Source organism: Strix uralensis, chromosome 5 (assembly GCF_047716275.1).
Source record: "Strix uralensis isolate ZFMK-TIS-50842 chromosome 5, bStrUra1, whole genome shotgun sequence".
Lineage (NCBI taxonomy): Eukaryota > Metazoa > Chordata > Aves > Strigiformes > Strigidae > Strix > Strix uralensis.
The window spans coordinates 12178297-12195662 of record NC_133976.1 but is presented as its reverse complement, the minus strand read 5'-3'; the positions used below and the strand labels follow the sequence as shown (position 1 = coordinate 12195662).

Sequence of the window (17366 nt, the reverse complement as noted above, 5' to 3'; positions counted from 1 at the left end):
GGCAGAGGGAGAAGGGAAGTAGGAGAAAAAAGAAAAATGTATCATGGGAGATTTTGAGAAATATAAAAGTTAATGGCAGGGGACAAGGACAAAATTGATGTAAAGCTGTAAATTCTGGAAGTATGGAAAAACTAGAGGATAATTCAGTAGGGGAGGAGACAGATCAGAGGAGATGCTTGATGGAGGAATGACTGTTGAGAGAACAGGGTGGAAGGTGGGAGAGATATACAAAGATCTGGAGGAGGGAGGAGATTCTTGGGGAAGCAAACAGGAGTAAAAAGAAGCACGTGTAGAAAGGAAGGCAGAAGGGAAGTCAGGCAACAAGCTGGAGGCTGCAGCTGTAAAAGCCACACAGGAAGCAATCACAGGATTCCAAGAAGACCAGAGGTAGAATAATAGCATTTACATAAGAGGGTAGGACAGAAAATATCCAGATTAATGGAAAATTCAGGAATATTTCTGTTTTCTTCCTTTCCCTTGTCGCTTCATTTTCTGACTATGTTTAGAGAAGGAGAAATTTCATAGAAAGTCAGGCAAAGAGGCTTATACCATGGGATGCCTCTTGAGATAGTATGTGTGGGACGCAGCTTTATAGCTCCTGTCATACTGATTCACCTCGGGGTCCTGTTCTGTTAACCCTCTGGGACAGCTTTTATCTTAATTATGAAAGGCCTTGGCAGACAGGCTGCTCACTGTTGCTATTTGCTATCACTGTCTGGAAGGAGGTGCCTCAATCTGCTGTTCAAATAAAAAAAATTAATACAATGCCTAAAATTTTAATAGTTTTTAAAAAGTGCTTTAAACAGTTGATCACTGCTATGATAAAAAGATCTAGCAAAGATCCAAAAAGACAGGCAGAGGAAGCAATAGTACTGTCACTTGGCTCAGATGTTAATTTAGACAATGAAGTTCTGAACCAAATCCTGTGGAAATAATTAGAAAAAGTCCCAGGAATTTCAACAGCTGTATTCACAGCTGTGATCCTTCATGCTGACCAGTCTCTGTGCTTCGTGTAAATAAGTATAATAAGCCCAAATCTGAAGAGTTATCTCTAGAATAAAACTCCTTACCTGGCTCCCAGTGTATTGTGAGGATTAACTGGGATTAGATTGTGTTTGCAAAGATTTATTGCAAAGAGCAAAGTCAATTAAGCTTGTTCTGGATTGGCAACAGGGACCTGATACATTGCCTCCAAGTGTTGGGCTATTGCAGAAAGTAAAGACATCAGAGGCAGAGGCTGTTGTTGAAAGGATTTCTTAGAGCTGGTCTTTCTTGTAAAGTGTAAATGTGAAAGAGTATTATCTTTGGCTCAGAGGTTTTATAATTCCTTATCACTTGAGACATCTTAGCTACCAAGGGGTTTAAAAGGTTTGTACAACTTTCCATTTCTCTTTGTGGCTGATGAAAGATCAACTGACTCGTAGGGCAGTGGGCAGCCAGGGTTGCTATAGGGTTGTTACAGCAACTTGATTTTTCTGTGAATAAGGAGCTAATTTAGCAGGCTCTTCTGCAGCTCTCCAGTTCCTGGTGGCTAGAGCAAGTGAGAGCAGCTCTCCCTCTATTCAGGTATGTGACCCTGCTCCTGGACTAAATGCAGTTTCTCAGCACACAGTTGGATGTTGTATTCATTTCTTGTGAGCATACTATTGCATCCTATCGCTAGCAAAATGCTCTTACATGCTAGAATTACTAAAAGCAAAAAACAGATGCTATTCAGCCTCTATTTCTTGACTGTTTATAACTCTGAGACCGTTAACTAAAATTTGGAAAGAGTAATTATACTGATCAAACTATTTCACTTGCATATTATCTTGATAATATTTTATTGCTAATATTTCACTGTACATTGCAACTAAAAATTAATGTATTTATATTTTAAACCGTAACAAGTGTATATATTAATTTGTCTGTGAATCATATATAAAAATCAGTTATATAAAGGATTATATACATTTATTATAATACGAATGAAGAGAAATATCAAGTGTATGGCTGATCATAAAATACGTATGTTTTATAAGTGTATTATAATGAACATCTGAAAATACTGTAGTAATTATTAATTACAGGAAATGGCATCTATGTGCATTTCTCTGTAGATTTAAAATTATAATTCATGTCCAGTAAAGATGCTGATGTAACATAAATTAATTTTGATATGGAAGTCCAGAGATCAACTCAATAAATACAGGATAGTCATATAAACACTAATAACTTGTGCTATTTTAGTGATCTCATTCTCTTTTAACAATTGATACAATAACTATGATATTGACTCCATGATTTTTTTTTTTTCACTTGACAAAGATGTCCTATTCATAAAAAATATGTAGTCTGTAGTTGTCTAGTTTGGGGGATTTTTTTCTGTCCTCCAGTGAGACTTCAGAAGCATTTCTATAATTGGTACAACCAGGAAAATGATCAGAAATGTAGTTTTTTCAGTTAAATTATTATATTTTGAAACTACTTTTTGTGCAACTGATAGTTATATGCATATTTCTGTAACATGGTCTCATCTGAAAGAATAATGTCATATATTAGCATCAGAAAATTACACGATCTGAGAAGTTCAGGGTATCTATTAGTTGCCTTCTTCATTCACTGCTAGTGCACAGAAGTCACTGTTACTACTTTTTCTACTGCTCTGTTCTTCATAGTCAATGTTTCTTAATACACAATAACACTACACAAATTTTCCTTAACTCTTTAGATCTTCAGCTGCTTCCAAGGTATCTTTTGTGGAAAGGGTGATTTTATTTTTCAGTTCTGTTTTTTCTTTGTGTGTGTGTGATCTATGTTTTATACTTTCATTGTACTAATTAAATATCTTCTCAATAAAAATATGAAAAAAGGAAAAAATACTTTTTTGTCATACACACAAAGGTAGCACATTAGCACTTAGAATAAAGAAGAGAAAAAGCATCCTTTGGTATAAGAAAATTTGTATAATAAAGTTGCTGTATAATAAAGTAGTTTAAATAAATCCTAGCTCACCAGATCCATAGGGAAAGACTATAAAAAGTGAAAAATTCCACAGTAGTCTGCACACATTTTCTTAAAAGTGTCTGAGTATTGCTTCCTCACTCAGACTGGTAGGCAAGACCTGCACAGTCTGTGCCTCCACTGCCAGCTGGAGGGGAAAATCTGCTTTGCTGAGAGTGTTTCCAATAGCTCTGTGCTGCCACTGCTGTAGTCTCTGAGATTTCCCCTCAAGGAAGAAAGCTTAATTGGGAAGGGCTTTGGCCTGTATTAATTCTCCAGATGATTTTCTATGTCACTCTTTCTTTTGGTAGAAAACATACATCTCTCTGATAGAAGCCTGGATCCCCTGGTACTATCCCAACCACTGATTCTGATTCTCAAATTGGGGCTTGGCAACTGTCCCAGGACATGGGGTTGGTTAAGAAAACCTTTCTTATGCTAGCCTGATGAAGAGCAGGGTTTTCTTCTGGCAGTAGACTCATAGTTTGGCTTTAATACCTTGTGAGGCTGAACTGAAGTCCCAGGGAAGGTCAGACCAAGGACATGTCTCCAGGTCTCCAGGTCTGGAACATGTGAACTGAAAGAAAAGGGTGTCAATTATTTGACAGGTCTTCAGCTCTTGAGAAGTCATCAAAAAGTTGACCTTAAACTTACTTCTTCATTAACTGGAAAAATCCCCTGTACGTATGTTCATCTTAATTATTACACAGACAAAATTATGGTGTGGCTGGTAGGCAAAAGCTAACATAAGGACTACCCAGTCATTCATCAAAGCCACTGCCATTGTCTGGGATGATTCATTATGGTGACTATTTCTCAACCAGGTATTGCACCAGTGAAGGAGTTTTGAATTACTCCATTATTCCATGACTTCTGAGCCAAGGAGAAGAGTTTTGCAAGAAGTGGAATATATCCAAGTAGGCACAAGATTTATTACATTTCTCTTGACTTTCAAAAGACATCTGCTTTCAAAATTTTTCTCTCCTACCATTGGAGTCTCCTCTCTGTGCCATCTTTATGTTACAGCGAGAAATGTCTCTAGCATTAATAGACTGACCCAGCCCTTTAGGTAACAAATTTTTATAGCTCTTTGCTGCTTCAGACTCACCCAGAAGCCTGTTGTTATTTACAGTCTCTGTATTGGGTTCAGTTCTGTGAAGTTCCTTCGTGTATGTTCTGAGTGACTCTCACATGAACCCACAGGAGTGGAAGAATGAGTTTGCTCTATTCCTGCCTCTCTTGTGCTTTCTTCACCTGATTCCCCTGCTAAAATCACTTGAAAATAAAATTTAAAAGTGCTTTTGAGGAAAAGGCAGCATGCCACAGTCAGAGAAGAAGAGCTCAGAATCAATATTTCCAGGGAAAAAATGAACCAAAGCAGCTGCTGGGTCTTCCATCACCCATTTTTCCCTTAAACAACCTAGTTACAGTTTGACAGAGAAACTCATCACTCGCAGGAGCCAAATATATCACGCTGTTTCCACTGTACTGCTGCCAAATTGGCTTGAGCCAAAGGTATTTTAGGATGTTTTCCGTATCATCAGAACACATTGAGAATCACAAGGGACAGCATCTTAAGTCCTAACGCTTCACAGAGCTGGGAAAACCATAGCTGGGAGTCTTTAGTGGGTAATGAAGGAGCTACACAGCAGTTTGGAATGAGTCTTCCAAGCTCTTGTGATGAGAAATTAGCTATTAATGCATGTTTGGGAGGATCTTTTTTCAGGGGGCTGAAGACTGCTTGATATAAGTGGTTGGAGAATGCCTCTGGGCATACACTGGAAAGCCTTGAAGGCCAACACATCTGCAGTAAAAGTCTGTGATGTGAGATGAGAAAACAAATGCTACACCAGATCTGCAATCTTTGACCAAACTTTCCATTAATGTCAGGTGGTAAATATTTTGAAGTTTTCTCATTGCATTTTCTTCTTGCTTCACAACTTGCTTGCACTTACCAGAATCTTGCATAGCTGTCCTGGTATTGTTGGTGTGGTGCACTGATGAGGGGAATAACAGAAAGATCTTTTTGGGGAGTTGGAGTAAATTGTTCTAACATTAACTTTCTAAAAGCTAGATGTGTAATTTAAGTCAGTCGTTTAGATTCTCTGCTGTTAAAGGAGAGACATCAGTAACTCCAGAGGATATGATACATCCTTGGTGAAGATAAACATTTAGGGTAGATGGGATGAGTCTGTAGATGTGCCCATACTTCTCCATTGAGAGTAGAGGAAACCAATTCATCTTCCTTAGTCCATATGCCTACTTTTACCTGGTTAAAGTTATTACAAATATTTGTAATTAACTTTAAACAAGAAAATAATTACTCTTATGAAACTATGTCTTTCTTTTCATTTAGGTTGTTAGAGATAAGATATTAAAAGCAAAACTGAAATAACCAATATATCTTGATACTTCCTTCTTTTAAAGTGAGGTGACTACCTCTGCCGTTTAACTCTGTTCTATCCTGTGGCTTCTGGAAAATGAGTTGGTACAAAATAGCAGTAAAAGTAGCTGAGACAAAGACAGTGAACATATAAGTTAGGAAAAAATATTATTTCTCTCTTATTATTTTTGTAATTTGAGTGTTATATATTCAAGTTCTTTATAGGCAGTACTTGAAGACAGGCCATGTTCACTCTAGGGGAGGCTCTGATGCAGTAGAAGTGAATTGTTGAGGCTGGTCTGGGTGGATAGCTCCTGTGCTACTTCTTATATATTATGTGATGACATGATACATGGAAGGTTTTAATTTCCATAGGAAATCAAACTTTTCATGAATACAAAACATCATTCCCTATAAAGGAACACCTCCTAGTATCTCCAATACATGTGGAGGGCCAGAAGTCTCATCCAGCTGGTGACATATTGCACATTTTCTCTGTAGATGATTCATCTTACTCCTCCTCAGTAAAACTAAGTGCACATGAATGAACATGCATGTGTTGAATCAGAAAGAGTATATTTGGGGACAGGAGCCACATGTTCTTATTTTTTGTGGGTTTTTAAATGCTTTAAATCTTTCACTACTGAGCAAGATACAACTCTTCTTGTGGGACTTAATAACTGTGTAGAAGTCAGAGGACAACTGAGTGGTGGCAACAGGATTTTGGGTAGGAAGTGTAGAAGCCACATAAGATGATGCTAATACAATAAGCCAGAGAGATAAACAATGAATCTGTGCTTTTACTTACCATAGAAAGGAGGTAAACATAATTCCTCACACCTTTATTTCAAAATAGGAAGAGTACCCAAGAGATTATAGAAAATCATGTTTTGAATGATGAGAACATTAACCTCATCTTCAGCCCCAAGGCTTGGCACTTTACCTAACAACTAGAAGGTGGGGTGTTTTTTTAAAGCTTAAACAACTAGAAGTATTTTTTTGTTTTTTAAAACTTGGTGTCCTCTGAAAAATTCAGACAGTGCAAAAGTATAGACAGGAGTTTCCTGGAGTTTTCTAATTTAATTGTTGACCTCAGCTAACATCTGCTAACATCCCCACATCTGACAAGGAATTAATGTTAAGATTAGTTTTTACAAGTTTCATAATAGGCAGGTGTAGAAAATCTCTGTGAGTGCCATGACTGTGGAAACATGGCAATATAAAATCATGCTGTGCTGTAGTGTACATCAGAGAATTCCCACAGGAATGTGGGAGCATTTATGTGGGCATCGTCAAAATTTAAATTATATGTACTATAAAGGTATGTCATCCTCTGATGGAAGGGATCTTAGCATTAAAAAAAAAGGGGAGGCATTGAGTGTTTAGGAATCTTGGGGCATATAGAAAGATGATAACTCTGCTCATTTGCTCCCTTTGTATTTAGAAAGCACCTCAAGGAAAGTGATTTCCAAAAGGCCCTGCTATGAGATGTCTAGAAAAGCCAGGAATCAGTCATCTTTTCTACATTTTCTTGTCAGTAGTATGTTTTTATTCCAGGAAATGTGGGTGGACTTCATTTGGAGTTAACTGCTTTTGTCTTTTTCTGCTTCCTGTGGTTTTCTGTGTCTTCATCAAGCATGTGAGTGTCATTTACACTATTTCTCTTTCTTGACAGTTTCTCCTCATGGGGTAGTTTGTCTGTTGTCACATCACTGAAGACTCCAATGAAGTACATATATTTTTCTTTTTCTGTCATTGATCTGTTGTTATGTGTCTCTGTATTTTCTCCCCTATAACCTCTGAACTCTGATATGAAGCCAGAGAACACAGAAGGACCATTAAGTACTTATGGTTTGGTTTGGTTTGTTTGTTTTTAAGAAACAGATATATCTGATATCCAAAAGTGCACAGATTTTCTCTTAGCTTCAAATCCTTTTAGCTGGTTTCTGCAGCTGAACCTGGCAGTCCTCATTTCACTGCCAAGCACTGTCTGCTAGAAGAGATTTTGCTTATATAGGACAATAATAGGATATCATAAATCAAAAAATTAGCTGATACAACTCAGCATATATATGTTGAAAACTGAGCTTCATTACTTCTGTGTTAGTGCCTTTAGGATTTCAACAAAAAGAGAGCAGTAGATATTTTCCTCCCTTACAAATGGTGCACACTGAATCCCATACATTGCAAATGGAGAAGATGATGATGGTAGGGAACATCTCCATGGGCAGGTGTGAGTAACTGGAATTACCTCCTCTTAGAAGTGACAAATCAGCAGGGAAGAAGGCAGTGCAGCCTGGGAGGAAAGCTGGGGGATCCTGAACAAGAGCATCCTCAAGAGACCATCATACGAGGAGATGTCCAATAGAAATAATTAATGATCACATTCATAAAAGTAGTGCATGTGAACCATAGTGTGGACTCCTTCTTTCAGCAGTTAAATTCCACTCTTTAATTAGAGAATAGAGGAAAGCAAATTTATTCCACTTCTCAAGTATGTGAAAGTGGAGTTAGCCAGGGTCACCAAATTTCTCTGGCAGCGAGCCTTGTGCAAAGACTCTCCTACAGGTTGCTTTCAAAGGACCAGGCTCACTTTCACTCTTGCTTTCACTATTAGGAGATAAAACCTCATATTCATTAATCTTCATTCATCTTAGATTTACTTTGTAGAAGTATATTAGAAGAAATGACCTTCTTCCACAAAAGCTTAACTTTCAATTAGTGCAATATCAAAAACAGAACAGTAAATAAAATACACAGCATGTGGATCACACACTATTCAGTGCTATACCCTGAAAGTCTGGACCTAAGAATCTATTTTTAGGAATATTTTCTCTCTTATAATTAAATAAGCCAATCATAAACCACTTCCTCTTGCTGCTGCCAGAAGAATTTTTTAAAACAATCCATTCCTTTAAATCACCTGGGATGAGGAGGTATTTAAAAAATATTTGTGCCAAAGCTCACCAAACTAATTATTGTTAATTATTAGTAGACATTGTGCTGGGGTGATGCCTTGATCTACACAGATGTTGGTGTAAAAATAGCTGATTTTTAGATTAAGGAAAAGAAGCTTCTGGGATGATGTTGAACTTGCAGTAAGAGGAAGAACCTTAGCACTTTGTGAGGAAATGTTGTAATCCAAACTGTGAAAAAAAATCCCTTTTAAAAATATTCTGACATTTCCTGATTTTTATTACTTGAAAATATACTATCACGATGATTATGCTGTAAAGGTGTTTAGTCTGTATTTTGACAGAGAATGACTGTGGTGGTAGGGCTTTATTTATACAGCAGAGCATGCTATATAGCAAAGAATATTTGAAAATATTTTGTATCTCAAAGAAGCTGTCAGGAGCTGGTTAGTCATGATTTGCTATTATGAGCAGTTTTAAAGCAAATGGATATTAGAGAAGTGACCAGGAACCAAGTAAGTTACCCTTTTGTCTCCTTGACCTTTGACTCACTTGGATCAAAATTTCACAAAGATTGCAGCTGCTAAGTATATTACCACGAGATGTAGGTAGTGGCTTTTAGTCAGACTGCAAAAATAACACCCCCCAGCACCAATACAACTTAACTTTTTTCTTCTGGCAAAAAGATAGAGGGAACTGACGTCTCTTGGAATATATAAACACTCCCTTGGAGTTTAGAGGCTATGTGCTTGGTGGGGAGATTTAGCTGCTTGTCTTCTCATAACTTGATACAAGTAATGTGTTAAGTACTTGTATGTTCAGCTGAAAAGTCAGTTGCCCTTATTCAAGGTGAGTCATATGATACAACAATTAAAATCAGAGGGTTTTCCTTGAAAATACTTTTAAAATCAGTTGGTGGAAAGCTATTGAAAATATTTGTAATTTAAAATAAAATGACAGGATTTTGCAAAGCTGTTTGTGAGAAACTGAAATTTTACATGTATTAGTGAAATGGTTCGTTACTATGTTAGCAGTGGTATTTTATGCTCAGTATTGCTGGCTTTCCCAATTGCATTCTGTCTTTTGATATTTAAGATTCTTGAAACTACAGGTCTGGAGTCATGTGACTTTATAAGAAATGCTTCTTTTTAAAGTGATATTTGTAGCATTTACTATTGGAGATTAAAAGCTCAAAACTATAATTTCAATGTATGCCAAAGATTAAAAAAAACAGACAGAAATGACCTCTTCCCTGCAAATGTATCTGTTAATAACTTCAGGATTTTTAATCCCACCATCTGACCTTGGAGAAACTGGAATTATGTTTAAAGTAACACCATGTTTTTGGGTTGAAACTCTTAATAGGAATTTTCAAAATCCATTTTAATTTTCACTATGTACACTGCTTCTTCCCCATGTAGTTACTCTCATTTGAGGCAATAAATATGATTCTCTGTCAGAATTTAAGAAATGCCATGCCAAGTAATGTTTAAAAATTACTATTAGACCTGGAGAAGTCATTAAGAAAATATAGATAATATTTTCTTATTTTTATAAGGGCTTGCTTTAAACTGACATGTACAGAAGTATAAGTTAAGAAGGGAAGAAAAAATCTAATAATATTTTGCATTTTTCCTCCTATTCAGTTGCTTATAAATTGTCTTTTCAGAGATTTCAATGGACCATTTCCATTGTGAATATTCTATTAAGGACATTTGAAACAATATTAAAAAGAACATACCCAGCACTGTAGAATGGGGTGAATATTCTTATTAATCCTGTAGTCAAATCTAAGTTTAAATGATACTGCAGTGTCATAGACAATATCTAATTTTGTTATGGTACTTTCTATTCTGTTTAAGGTAAATAATTCTGGTGTGAATGTGAAGTCCCAGATGCAACTGCATTCTTATTGGAAATTTTTACTTTAATCTTCATATTTTACATTCAGTTGTGGTAGATGAGAATAGCTTGTTGACTTCTATGTGAAATTGAGTGTTATGTTGTGAGTGCTCTTCATTGCAGTTGTGTAATGTATAATTTGAATTGCATAAATTGAGTTATGTCTAGACTTCTATTGCATTGTGCTTGGTGGGAGAAGGGTGAATATTTTACAATTTGTAAAAGCGTGGAATAGACACAAGTTATTACCAGCTAGTTGCTTTCTAGCTGTTTATTGCTAGTGCTCATGAGAGGTCACCTAGACTGCCTAACACAAAATAAATCCATTGGAACAGCTTGTAGAAACTTAGATGGATATGTATTTCAGTGGAAGGTGTATTTCTGTTGAATTTGAAAAACCAGTATGTAAGCCAAGAAAAAAAGTCTGACAATATCTAAAAGCCCTCTTTAAACACTTACGGAAGAGATAATCTCAATTTTAAATTTTAAAACGTGTATTTCCACACTTTTAAAAAAAATCTGCTGGAATGGATAGCATTAAGAAAAAAAATCAACTTGAAATATGTACTTTTCAGAATTTGATTGCATTGAGAATTTCTGCTTCTCCTTAGATTTGCTACAATGTGTAACAGCAGTCAGATTTTTAAATCCCTGCACAATTTATCCAATGAGTTGCACAGCCATATCACAGTTCTGCTTTTGCCACATTAAAGATACTGCTCTGAACATATCTACAAAGATATGAGAATTTGTCCTGGTGACTTTCACTTAAAAGTTCTTCAGGTCCAATGAAATTCTAACTTGAGTTTTCTTTGAAGTTTGCCATTAGCCACATTATGCATCCATCCACTATATCAAAGAGCCTTTAATAACTTGGTGGTTTTATAATTCAGTCAAGTCATCTTTTAGTTATCTTTGTGAAAAGTGCAACAAGTTGCATGGAAAGTTTGGGAAAATTGATTTTTTTCTTAATGTTACCCCTCTGAGTTTCTATTGCTGTTTTGTAAAAAGGCACAAAGTAACCGCTGGTAGAGAGGAGAGCCACTAAGTAAACCTGAGGTTCAAGTAAGGTGTATCTCCTCCAGCAGAAAAGCCAAGTTTAGAGCTGTAAAGAGACTCTTAGTCTCTAGTGAAAGTCAAAACCATTAGCCAAATCTGGTTTCTTTCTTGGCCCCTTATATGCGCAGGTAAAGCAATCAAAGGGTAAAGTTTTGATGTGAGAACCACAAGGAATGACCAAGTGGCTGGTGGATAGACTGGCTGACTTTTATAGGAAGGGTATTTTTCTGAGATTGCAACTAGTCTTTTGGTCATTCTGCTTGCAACTATCCAAGGAGAAATGACTAAAATACCAAACAAGGTCAGATGTGCAGAAATAGTCATTGTTAATGGCAAGGGAGACATAAACTGCTGCTAGTGCAAGAGCAGGAAAAAGGTGGGTTTCTAATGGAGATAGAAGAGGCAGTCTGGGCTCAGGTACAGACATGATACAATTGTGAGTTTGGTAGGGCATGGGAGGACACATCAATCGTCTGCTGACCATGGCACCTTATATGTCAGTGCATGCTGTATGTGTACTTTTTTGAATAAAAGGAGCTCATAACTGAATTTATGAAAATAAAACACATGTTATTTCTACACCTGCTTTACTGTTTAGAAATCCATGAAGATTTTTTAGCCCTTTAATCCTCATGAGCAAACTGGGAATTCAGGTTGAGTTGTTCTTCCACTCCATCTTTCTGTTTACCTTTGCTCTCTGTGTTTGGCCTGAATGTGTAATTAACTCTGCAACTAATACCTGCTTTAAAATTGATTTGGAGATCATTACATGTTAACAAACAGAAATTGGTAAGTATAAAAAGGATATGGACGATGACATCTAAAATAGAAAACAGCAGATTTTCTGTTAGCTGAAGGTCTAAAGCAAATAACAAACTTGTAAATTCTGTGGATGTGATTAATTCCCAAGTAAGAATAAATTGCAAATTGGGAAGCTCTTTGTCTCAGTTATTCATAAATAGTAAAGAATAGGAAAAAACATCACTGGAAGTTTATGTTTTGCCATATATCTCAGCACTGGTATAATTCTGATTTTCTTTACAACACCTATCACTAGGGGCCAGGTAAGAATGCAGCTCTAAAAGGAAAATCCAGTCATGCCTTTGTCATGAAGTTGCTGAAACAAAGTTTTATTCCTTCAGTAGTAGACTGTGGACTGACAGAGATCTGGCAAGACAGGCTTCTTGTAGGTACCTCCTCTTAGAGGCCACCATTTCCACCGAGGTGCTGATGGACCTTGAGGACTTCCTTACTGACATAATGCAGAAACAACCTGGGTAGCTCACACTAGTAGTGTAAACTCCTGGTTTTGACTGAAGTGGGACCCATGGACATTGCAGGATGTGATAAAATCAGAGGGCTGTAGACTGCTCCTTTGGCACAGATTGATTTTTGAGAAGGTGCTTGCCTCAGAAAGAGTGTCAGCTGAATAATAATGTCAGTTTGCCCTAATGCAACAGAGCCAAAAAAAACAAAGCAAAAAAAAAAATAATGAAAGAACTTATCGGTGTTTTAGAGAACTGGAGTAAAAAAGATAGTGACAGGTAACAAGTGACTAGCTTGCCAAAAGTACATGAAATTTTTTTTTTCCTTTTTTTTTTTTTGGCACTGTCTGCCACTGTCTGGCTGTTTTTGAAATGTTATCTTTCTAGTTGCTTCACCTCATGCACTTTGTACTTTGAGCTTTGGAATGTGATTTTTGTTCACTCTCTCCTTATATTAGCAGCTTCTCTCAGGAAGATCAGTGAGTCTATTGGGACCAAGAAGTGAGAAAAAACCATCAAGCCTACAGCAAGGATATTTTTACATTGTTTGCCTGCACTCTGACAAAGGAGAAGAATGGGCTGTAACAGAAACTGTGGGCTTCTCACTGGGGCCATCATTGGTGCTGTGCTGGCTATCTTTGGAGGAGTTCTGATCCCAGTTGGAGATAACCTTATAGGCAAAGCAATAAAAAAGGTACAAATTTTTCTTTTTTTCAGTTTATATGGTTTTTGGTTATTGAGTAGACATTATTTCTAAGTCTTGTGTTCTATTTCTGCTTTTTTCCTTTTTTTTCTTTATTAAACCTAGTTTTTGTAATATATGAAATCCAAACTTCCCTGGGAATAAATGCTGCAGCAATATTTTTTTAATATAGTAATTATATTGCCATGTTTACTTGCTTACTCTCTCATGCTTCACATGAGAAGCCAAAATCTTGTTCTCAAGATGTGTTTTCAGTAATGTAATTTAGAAGTAAGCTTTTTTATTTTTATTTTAATTATGATTGTTTCTAGTTTCTTTAGTTTTCCCCCATGATGATCCACTTATTTATTTTTCTACATTTCTTATTTTGGTATTCACTCCATGCACTTATATTTATGTACTGTAAATAATCTAAACAAACTTCTGATGCAGAATCTAATCCCATATTTATGCACATTCAACTCACATTCTGTGACAATATGATCCAAATCAATGTGCTCCAGAAGACTGCAGGATCTGATCATATACGTCTCCTTGATTCAAGGAGTGTGAAGAGTAATTGAAGTAAAGTTCTGTAGACCTGGCAGAGACAAATTTTCTTCTGTTTTTTCTTAGATGATTTTATGTCTTTAAAATCTAGTTTTGCCTTTAAAGAAAAATGAAAAATTAATTTGTTAAATCTTTGGTGAGAAGTGTGTATAACTGAGGGTCTAAACCATGGAGTAGTCTGGAGTGAAAGGCCATGGAAGGACTGGGTTGTCCACCATGAAGACACTGCAGCCAAGGTGGGCTCTCCTACACTAAAAATCTATAAAACCTTAAGGTCTTTGGCTGATGGTTAGTCCTCCTAATGGTCTGCTGTGACGCTGAAGACTGTGGAGATCTTGGAGATACTTACTCTTCTGGAAGACTGCCCTTAACAGGTACTGAAGTCAGTTGAGGAGGTGGATATATGAACTGTCAGGAAATGTTAAAGTGTTTGTTGAGGCCCTGCCTAGAATCTAGCATCACTTTTAAAAAAATTGATTAAAATGGCTTCTAAACAACATTTTAATTTTGTCAGCAAACTCAGTGAAAACTTAACTGTAGATCAATTTTTCAATTATTGTATTTTTTATGAAATTTTCAAATTTATAGACAATAAAATGTAATTCTCACAAGATAATGTCTCACCCACCTTGCAACATTTTTCAAAAAAGTCATACTTACTATATTTGCAAATAATTTATATTGACTGACATATTGAGGAAATGGTAGGTTTTTTAGAAAGCACATAATTTTAAAACTGTGTATCTCCTTACATTAAATATTTATTTTGAGTTAATTCAGAGTGTTGTCTTATGCCATTAAGAATTTCCAAAGCAAATTACACCTATTAGCAATGTTATTGTTAATGTTCATCTGTTTACTTATAATAATGGACCAGCTATACAACATGGTTTGCAAAAGTCTACATATTAAATTATACCTGCATGAGTTCTTAGTGGTAAAGTGTTAGGCAGAGTAATTTTTTCCTGAACCTCTTTATAATTTTCTGCATTGTGATTGTGTTTCAGATGCTTGTACCTATTTCAAGGCAGCTTGTTTGATGTATATAAAAAGGAAAATTTGAACCAGTATTCATATAAAACATAAAAGAGTAAATTTGTAAAGGCTTTAAGTAAATGGGTACTTTTTTTCCCTAAGCACAAGTCATACTGGATTATTTTCTTTCTATTTAGTATGCTGACTATTCAGTGAGACCATGAGACTCTTGAGACAATTCCTTTTCAGAAAAGATATGCCAAGGTACAACAGCTGAAATATATGATCAATTCAGCAGATGCTCAAGAGGGTCTTGAATCTAACTAATTCTGATTTACCTGTGTCGATGAAAGGGCCAGTAAGAAAAACAAATATTTGTTATTCATTGCAGTTTTCTTTAGGATAAATATAGAGCTGACTGCAAAGGAAACGGACTTGCTGAGCAGATTATACTGAAAATACTTTTTTTTTCTGAGATCTTTTACTCTGGAAAAGTCATTTTTTAAGGAATCATTTGGTATAAACGGATCAGTTACAATAACAATTTCATTTGGAATTTCTCAAGAACAGAGATTCTAGGACTGGAAAAAAACTAATGAGCAAGATGTTATCTCAGATATGGCCTGTAAGCATTTATATTTCCATTTGGAGTCACATGGGGCAAAAGCCTGTACTTAGGTCCTCGCCCACTGGGTGAAAACAAATATCAAAATGATGTCTTTTTAATGAAAAGGAAAGACTGTTTCAATTATCGCCATTATAAGCAAAATTATGTCTTATATTCTGCACAGTCCAAAGTTTGAAAAAATGTCCCCTAGTTTTTCCTCTGCCTATCCTATCTCAGAGTAAATCCCAGTTCTTTGCACAAGTTGACAGCAATGCAGTAAAATCAAATCTGTATTTTTAGGGGAAGTGAATATTGCTGTAAAGTGTTATTGCTGGATTAGAGAAACTAATGTTGAATATTTTTTTTTTCTCCTGAATGAATAGTTTTAGGACACCTCATACTACAAGAAGTCAATTTCTCATAACTTAACTTGTTCTCAAGATTTGGTCAAATCACATTATTATCAATTTATTCTCAAGCTAGTCCAGCTGAACTTCTTAGCATCTCCCAGTAAATAGGGACAACTTTAGTTTCAAAAACTAATGCAGTCAATAGTTTTTACTGTTCTTGTTCTGCTAGCAGCAGAAGCCTGAGCATGCTTCCCTTAACCACATACCTTTGCAGTTTACCAAACGCTACCAGCCTCATTTCTCCTTTATTGCAGTCATAGACAGATTAACCTGAGTAAACACTGCAGGACTCATTTTGCTGGAAGGCTGCATACTGTTGCAGCAAAGAGAAAGCATCTGCAAGTGTGTAGACAATCTCAGGTGCCCTTAGAAATTTGACAGAGACTCCCAGGGTTCAGGCAGTTATCTCCTGGCAGGCAGATGCTATTCTCAGCAACCCAAAGTCCATGTAACATGGAACACCAGGATGTCACCTCTTTATGTGTTCCAGTTTATTGACATACATCTGTGCTTCAACACAAAACACATTGCTATGTTTCCTAATGCCAGACTGCTTCACCTGTGTCTCAGATCTTTTTTGGATAAGCCTTTTCCACTCCTGCTTCCAGTGGGGGAAACGGTTTTAAAGAATTTCTACATTATATATATTTTCAGAATCTTTTTAGAGGCTCTAAAGAAACTGTCACTTGAAGAGCACACTCAAAATGACACCACCACCACTAGCATCTTGGCATGGATCCACTGAACTAGATTAGTGCTAAGCTATTTCAGCTCTGATACTATTCAGGGAAAGGAGAGTTCCCTCTAAAAAAGTGCCTTTGATTTCAGTACCAAAGGGCAAAAATACTAGTTTCCCCAAACACTGAATCTATCCAGAGTGGAGAGATGCTTTCCATGGAGGTCGTACAGATTTAGAAAACTGACCTTGGTACAGTTAGGAGTGAAACATGAAAGATTCAGAGTTCTTTAAAAAAAAGGCTATAGAAAATACACCTTTTTAACTGACTTCACACATTTTGGTTGTACATTATCATGTCTGTTATGATTATTATTAGACATTATCATGTCTAACATTAGAAAAAATGAAAAGGAAAGATGAATTCAAAGCAACAAATGAGAAAGCTTGCATCTGACACTGTTGAAAGGAGATATTTTGACATGGCCCTATTACTACTTTTTGCCTTTCCCTCCCTTAAAACAATATTATTTATTTAGGCAAAATTCCCATCATTTCAGTTATGATAAATTTTTTTTTTTTTCCAGATGATCAGCTTTTTTTTTTTTTCCCTGTTAGGTCTAACCACTCAAACCCATTGGTAGCTGATTCATTTGACAGAAAAATCTTTATCACCACTTGTCTAAGAGCTTTTGCTTTCTACCTGAGTGTGTGAGCTCAGGAAGTTAACAGAAGCCACATAATGTTATTTAATATATTGAATTCCTTATGAATGATAATACAGAATGGTGTATGATTTGCCACAATACCTCAGTGCTGCACTCTTTCTGTAGAGTCCTCAGGGTTAGTCTCTGCTCTTTTTAGAAATAAACCCATCAATTTTAGCTATTATTATGTTTAGCCATCTGTCTCTTCACGTATCTGTTAACTATGATTGGCC

At 36.2% G+C, this 17366-nt stretch overlaps 1 protein-coding gene across 3 annotated transcripts in view; it reads left to right on the top strand.

Annotated features, from left to right (window-relative positions):
* The first annotated feature begins 1550 nt into the window (after nt 1-1550).
* CD36 (CD36 molecule (CD36 blood group)) overlaps nt 1551-17366 on the top strand; it is a 37015-nt gene continuing 21199 nt past the window's right edge. The window contains exons 1-2 of one of the 3 annotated variants that reach the window (XM_074869871.1): nt 1551-1566; nt 12965-13200. In XM_074869871.1, coding sequence (XP_074725972.1) covers nt 13081-13200 — 120 coding nt within the window. In that variant the 5' untranslated portion in view covers nt 1551-1566; nt 12965-13080. Of the gene's footprint in view, nt 1567-8971; nt 9130-12964; nt 13201-17366 lie in introns of those variants that run through there. The other 2 variants (XM_074869870.1, XM_074869868.1) reach the window with 2 other exon arrangements.